General features: G+C 38.2%; 1 protein-coding gene across 1 annotated transcript; it reads left to right on the top strand.

Annotated features, from left to right (window-relative positions):
- The first annotated feature begins 6,248 nt into the window (after window positions 1-6,248).
- LOC136203226 (cytochrome c oxidase subunit 6B-like protein new16) lies at window positions 6,249-7,030 on the top strand. The gene is made up of 3 exons (XM_065994328.1): window positions 6,249-6,393; window positions 6,492-6,629; window positions 6,717-7,030. Exons 1-3 carry the CDS (start codon window positions 6,310-6,312, stop codon window positions 6,840-6,842), a joined length of 348 nt encoding a protein of 115 aa, XP_065850400.1. The 5' UTR covers window positions 6,249-6,309; the 3' UTR covers window positions 6,843-7,030.
- Window positions 7,031-7,331: the final 301 nt, after the last annotated feature.

Below are 7,331 nucleotides of genomic sequence, written 5' to 3' on the forward strand. Positions count from 1 at the left end.
AGTAAATGGTTAAGGGAACCTGGTAGCGGTTCAGGAAGTGTTAGTGGATTTATTATGGGGGCTGAAAAGGAGAACATCGCAATTACTAAGATCAGGGGGTCGGTCATCACTGGGCAATCTGTAAAAGGGGCTGCAACCACTCCTGATATCCAGGGGCTGGTAAATATGGCTGTAGACAGCGAAGAGGAGGGGCTTGAGCTGTTGGATGATCGGAAAAGGAGAAGGGCCTCATCGGAGGTGAACATATTGAAGGGGTTGAATGTCGAAAGTGCGGATCAAACAACTCCATTGGCAATTCAACATTTGAATTCGTCTGTTTCCACATGTCCAAAGGATTCAGTGATTTCCCAAGAATTTGAAGCGGTGAGGCCTGAGGATCAGGCCCACCGAGGGTTATGAATTGCTTAAGTTGGAACTGCCGGGGGTTGGGTAATCCTCGCGCAGTTAGGTCGTTCGGGGAGCTAGTAAAGTCCAACAAACCGGATATTGTTTTCCTAATTGAAACACTAGTTACTAAGCAGTGTATTGAAAGTTTGAAAAGGAAGTTTGATTTTTCAGGAGCTTTTAATGTGGATTGTCAGGGGAGAAGTGGGGGATTAGCTATTTTTTGGAAAGGTACATGTATGGTTCAGGTCCTATCTTATTCATTGCATCATATTGAAATTCAAATACATGATCAGGAAAGAGGAGATTGGAGAATGATAGGGTTCTATGGGTTTGCAAACAGGAATCAGCACAATTATTCATGGCAATTGTTGAATCAGATTTGTTCGACTTCAATTCTCCCAACTTTGATCATAGGTGATTTCAATTGTATACTCACACCTGAAGAGAAATGGGGAGGTGCAGAATATCCAGGGTATTTAATCAGGCAATTTCAGGAGGCGGTGGAGGAGAACCTCCTTTCTGATCTGCAACTTCATGGAGGTCGATTTACTTGGGAGCATAGCCATGGTACAATGTATTGGGTTCGGGAGAGACTCGACAAGGCTTTGGTTTCGAGTTCCTGGCAGGAGAGATTTCTGAACCACAGACTACGCCTTTTGGTATCTCCGTATTCTGATCATGCGCCCATCCTGTTGGAAATCATTAGACATGTTGAGGATAGAAGAAGTAGTAAGTTCAAGTTTGAGCAAGAATGGCTGTTGGATTCACAATTTTGCGCCATGGTACAGGATAGATGGGCTAGTGAAGCACGGCAGAGCTTGACTGATAAGTTATCTGTATGTGCGAGCCATATGGAGCAGTGGGGTTTTGATTATAGACTTCGGTTCCGTAGGCAGTTGGAGGCGTGTAAAAAACAGATACACAGGCTAGCAGACCTTGATGATGCAGAGAGTTTGGATCGGTTTTTTCGGGATAAACATGATATGAACATGTTGCTGGAAGCAGAAGCTATACACTGGCGCCAACGGGCTAAAATGTTTTGGATGCAAGGGGGCGACCAAAATTCCAAATATTTTCATGCATGTGTTAAGGCAAGGCGACAGCAAAATAAAATCTGACACTTGCGTAACGCAACAGGCCAACTCGTGGAAGGTAGATCTGAACTTAATGGTATAGCAAGTGAGCATTTCTCTCAATTATTTGCTTCTGCTCCTAATACTAATTACGACTTGGTTAATGTGGTTCCTCATGCTATTTCTTCTGGATCTTATGACTTCTTTTACAATAGAAGAGTTCAAAACTGCAATTTTCCAGATGCACCCCGACAAATCCCATGGACCTGATGGTCTCAGCCCTGGTTTCTTTCAGAAGTTCTGGGATACTATTGGTGAGGAGGTGTTCTGTGCCTGTGCTGGTTATCTGGATCGCAAAGAATTCCCGGCTAATTTGAATGATACCATCATTGTTCTTATTCCGAAGGTTGAAAGGCCTGAAGGTATGCATGAATTTCGCCCTATCTCTCTATGCAACGTGCTGTATAAATTGATTGCAAAGGTCTTAGCAAACCGGTTGAAAAAAGTGTTGCCATTGATCATTTCTGAGAATCAATCGGCTTTTGTCCCTGATCGATCCATCACAGATAGCATCATGATTGCTTTTGAATCCCTGCACCACATGAAGAGGAAAAATAGAGGTTCAGTGGGGGAAATAGCGCTTAAATTGGATATTAGTAAAGCATATGATCGGGTGGATTGGGGCTTTCTTAGGGCTGTTTTGCACATGTTGGGCTTTGCTGATGGGTGGGTTGAATGGATAATGCTGTGTGTGACCACTGTGGAATATTCTGTATCAGTAAATGGTGATTTTGTGGGTCCTATTAAGCCTGGACGAGGTCTTAGGCAAGGAGATCCCCTTTCTCCTTACCTATTTATCCTGTGTGCTGAAGTGCTGTCACAACTGATCTCTAAAGCTGAAGTGGATGGTAGTATTCATGGGTGTCAAATTACCAGAGAGGCCCCTGTGGTGACCCATTTATTTTTTACGGATGACAGTTTTCTATTTTTCAGGGCTTCTTTGGGGGAGTGTGGGGCAATAGCTGCCATCTTGTCAGATTATGAAAAGGCCTCAGGTCAAGCAGTCAATTTTCAGAAATCCGGTATTTTCTTCAGCCTTAATGTACATAATGATATCCAACAGAATATCAAGAGAATTCTCCGGGTTACTCAACCTCTTGATACTGGACGATATCTGGGCCTCCCATCGTTGATTGGTAGGAGTAAGAAGGAGATATTCAGTTTTCTGAAGGAGAGGTTACGGAAAAGGCTGGGTAGCTGGAGCCACCGGTTCCTTTCTGCAGCTGGGAAGGAGGTACTTCTTAAAGTTGTTGCACAAGCTTTTCCTGCTTTCTGTATGAGTGTTTTTCTCTTGCCAAAAACTTTGAGTGTGGAACTTCAACATATAATGAATTCGTTCTGGTGGGGAATAAAACAAAATGGAGGCAGAAGTATTCACTAGTTTGACTAGAGAAGGCTATCAGTGAGGAAGGAGAGTGGAGGGCTTGGGTTCAGAGAACTTCATAAGTTCAATTTGGCATTGTTGGGTAAGCAAGGGTGGAGAATGTTGACGAATCCGCACACTATGGTTAGTAAAATGTACAAAGCAAAGTATTATCCTAATGTGTCTTTTCTTTCCTCTAAGCTGGGCAATAATCCCAGTACAGTTTGGGGGAGTGTGTGGCGGTTGATAGAGGTTCTGAAGTTAGGGCTCCGATGGAGGGTGGGTGACGGCCAATCAGTCTCGTTATGGACAGGCCCATGGCTTGGTTCAGATCCTCCTTTTCTAGCGCAACCCGGTCTGATATTGTTGAAGAAAATACAAAAGTGGCTTCTCTCTTTATCCCAGGAACAAGGATTTGGGATAGAGGTAAGATTCTATCAATTCTATCTGCTGAAAGTGCATTAGAGGTTCTGAAATTAATTCCCCCGGTAAGAAACACAGCTGACTCTCTTATGTGGTATCATACCAAAAATGGCCAGTATTCATGTAAATCAGGCTATCAGGCTTTACAAGCTATTGAAAACCCGGGTAATAGCCATGAGGGCTGGTCGAAAATGTGCAAATTGCCTCTTCCACCAAAGATTAAATCATTTTTGTGGAAAGTCATGTCAGGTTGCCTCGCAACCAGGAACAGATTGACAGGTAGACGAGTTCCAATCCCTACACATTGTCCTATTTGTCAAGAGGATATTGAGCATGATTTTCATTTGTTTGTTGGGTGTATATATGCGCAAGAGTGCTGGATGATTATGGGGATTGATCCGGTTATTTTTGGTTCAGAGTACTTTAGTGATTCATTGCTGCAGATTTGGAGTTCGGTATCTGAACCTGTTGCGTGTAGAGTGGCTGTAACTGTATGGACTATATGGAATCAGCGCAACAAGGTCGTTTAGGAGGACAAAATCCAGTTACCCAGCCCTGCAATTAACGCCGCGCGATTATACGTTGAAGAATGGCAGAAAAACCAGAAGCGCAAAGGGAGGGGGTTGACAGCACGAGTTCGCGGACCTGCGACTTGGGCAAAGCCTCTGCCTGGCAGTGTAAAATGTAATTGCGATGGTGCGATTTTTAGGGAGGAAGGGGCGAGTGGGGTTGGAGCGGTTCTGAGAAGTTCAGATGGAACTTTCATGGCCTGTAGGAGTCGTGTATATCAGTTCAGAACTGAGCCGGGAAAAATTGAAGCGTTAGCACTGCTCGAGGCATTGATATGGGCAGAATCTCTTAACTGTGTTAATGTCATCTTTGAAACAAATGCGCAATCCATCGTCCATAAAGTGCAAGATCGTTCAGTGGATCGATCGGAGCTCGGAAATATTATACAAGATTGTCAGTCAATTCTCCAAAACAGACAAGACTTTTCAGTGTCTTATGTGCCGAGACTAACGAACGGGGTTTCTCATGCCATTGCAAGGAACGCTCTTTCCAATGCTAGTGTCTTTGTTTCGTTTTCTATTCCCGATTGGCTGGTTGAGCCTCTTTGTAAAGACAATCATTTTGATTAATTGAAGCTCTTTATTCTCAAAAAAAAAAAAAAAAACCAATTCGATTTTTTTATGAATAAATTACTTCTAAAAACTGTGACTCATTCTTCCAATTAAATTAATTCAAATTGATATTTTTGTGCATTATTTTAGTGTGATTAATTTATAGGCATGAAATTTGTGTGTACCATTGTTAGAAATATGAGATGTATGATCGACCTGCTATTTGCAAAGATATCACCTACACTTCTATTCTAAATATTACATGATATATTGTTGTTTGCAATATTAAAAGGTCTAATATACGAGGGTCTTGACGAAATTAAGCAAATAGATCACTTTAGGAAAGCTAATAGATCACTTTCAACAAATTAAGGTGGTCAATATGTTATTTTAAACAAGTTCAGAAAATTAACGTGACATTTTGTAAGTTTAAGGAGTCAATCGACTTTTTAAGTCAAATTTAGGGAGCTACCGATATATTAAGCCGTTATTTTTTTTTCCTTTTTTTTACAAAGAATTAACAATAGTGTACATAAAATAATTGTAAAAAAATCAACTAACGTCTATTACCTATCAATAACAGTTTTATCGGATATAAAACTGTTATTGATAGGTAATAGACGTTAGTTGATTTTTATGCTAAAAATAGTTATTTCGAAATTTTACTAAACAATTTTTTTTCCTCCTATTTAAAATTAAAAAATAAAAAGTAGTTTCGAAAAATAAAAACGAATGAACATTAAATACTAAAAATATAAATTTTAATTTCTGAATATTATAAATATTAAAAGTATTATCTGATATAACTATTTGATAAATAATAAATAAGTATGGAATATAATTTAACTTAAAACAATAATTATAATCTATCATTCGTTTGACAGAAAATATTGTGTAGTAGAAAATAGGGTTAAGGTGCAAAAATACCCCTAACGTTTTGGGTCAGGAGCAATTTTACCCTTAATGTCTAAAATGGTGCAATTTTACCCCTAATGTTGGAAGCCAAGAGCAATTTTACCCCTAACGTTGATAAATTGGGTCAATTTGAGAAATAATTCATCAAACTGTCTTCTCGGTCATGAATCTTGTCATCTACTTCACACATGGGTTATTTTATCAGTAATAAATCACAAACATATGTTGGGATGTGAAAAAAATATTAAAAATATACCGTCTCTTGTACGAATTAGACAAAAAAATTCAAAAACTTCACCGAATTTATAAATATTAATCTCCAATTGTATTATTAAATTACAAAAAAACATTATATCATTTTTTTAGAACAAATTAATATGCAATTGGTGCAAAATAAAGAAAAAAAATGATTGTATTTTATAATAGTGTCTGAAATTGATCCAATTTATCAACGTTAGGGGTAAAATTGCTCTTGGCTACAAACATTAGGGGTAAAATTGCATCATTTTAGACGTGAGGGGTAAAATTGTTCCTAACCCAAAACGTTAGGGGTATTTTTGTACCTTAACCCTAGAAAATATTGTGTAGTAATATAACTATTTGACAGAAAATATTGTGTAGTAAAAAATATTTATTTTTTACTTAGGAAATGGTAAATACACCTACTAATTTTATTAGTTTTTCGATATTAATACCAAAAAACTATTTTATTTTTTCAACAATTTTTTCTTTTTTTACTCAATATTTTCCAACAAAAGGGACGTAAGTTACATATTTTGACATAAATTAATTTTTAATTTATGCTATCAGGTAAGCTAAAAAGAATGCCCTTGAGGAGAATCAAAATGGGCTCTGTAAAGCCCATTACAGCCCAGTCTATTATATTATATCGTTGTTCCCTGAAAAGCTGAAGCCGTTCTGAACTTGCAGCGAGGAAGGAAATAATCGTGGAGTAGAGCTCTAAGCCATGGCTATGGAAACTCTTGCGTCAAGAAATAGTGACCAAATCCACACCGATGTCCTTTTTAAATCCAGAGAAGCTTGCTATAAGGTAATCAATAAATCTTTTCCTTTCTATTTTTGTTTTTAATTTTTTTTTTTTTGTAAAATAGGGTTATAATCAGTCTAAATTTATGTATTTTTTATGAGGCCCGCGATGCTTTCTACAATTGCTTGGAGAAGAATGCAGGCAAGAAACCTACAGAACTAGCATCGGTTGGGCTTCTCTATCCTGTTGATTGTAAAAGCCCTAGGGCTGAATTTGAGAAGAATTGTCGCGCTTCTTGGGTAAGTTAAACCTTGATTTGAAAAATTAGGTTTTTTTTTTTTTATTAAATTTCTGTTGTATATTTCAATTTTCGTTTTGAATGATAGGTTAAGCATTTTGATCGGTTGTATTGTAAGAACAAGAGGGTGCAAAGGTTATTGGATGACAAAGATGCTAGGAGAGGTCCGTTGTCGCTTCCTCAGCCTTATACATTTAAACCCACATCTAGTTAGTTTTCGAAAGTTCCATTGTTATTGAGGTTATTCAGATATTGTTCTCTTTTGACTAATTGAGGAATTTTGAATTGTATAGTGATGATCTTGTTCTGCTTACAGTTTACCTTGATTAGATTTTTGTTACACTATAAGAAGGACAACTTTTTTGATTTTTTTGTATGAAATAAACTTGAATATCCGATGCTTCTTGAATTTTAATGGAATGCCCCAAATTATCACCCAAACTGAGATCTTGGGACTTCAAAATTTTATGAGAAAAAACGTGAGGTATGTGGTGGAAGCAGAGGGCAAGGGCCTGTTTTCCAAGTTTTGGGAGCAACCTGACCCAGTTGGTTATGTAAATTGAGGGCTCTAGGGTTCCATTGTATCTTTGTGTTAGTCTCTCAAAGAAAAGAAATAAAGTTTCTCTCAAGAGTAGGCTGAATTGGGCGAACCACGTATTAGTTTTGATTTATGTTTGATTATTGTCTGCTGTTTGCTACAATA

Source organism: Euphorbia lathyris, chromosome 8, assembly GCF_963576675.1.
Source record: "Euphorbia lathyris chromosome 8, ddEupLath1.1, whole genome shotgun sequence".
Classification (NCBI taxonomy): domain Eukaryota; kingdom Viridiplantae; phylum Streptophyta; class Magnoliopsida; order Malpighiales; family Euphorbiaceae; genus Euphorbia; species Euphorbia lathyris.

Excerpts from the sequence above, each read along its gene's own strand:
- LOC136203226 (XM_065994328.1), top strand. The coding sequence starts at position 6,310 with ATGGCTATGGAAACTCTTGCGTCAAGAAATAGTGACCAAATCCACACC. Across the intron at positions 6,394-6,491 it reads CCAGAGAAGCTTGCTATAAG|GCCCGCGATGCTTTCTACAA; the intron begins GTAATCAATAAA and ends ATTTTTTATGAG. Across the intron at positions 6,630-6,716 it reads AGAATTGTCGCGCTTCTTGG|GTTAAGCATTTTGATCGGTT; the intron begins GTAAGTTAAACC and ends TTTGAATGATAG.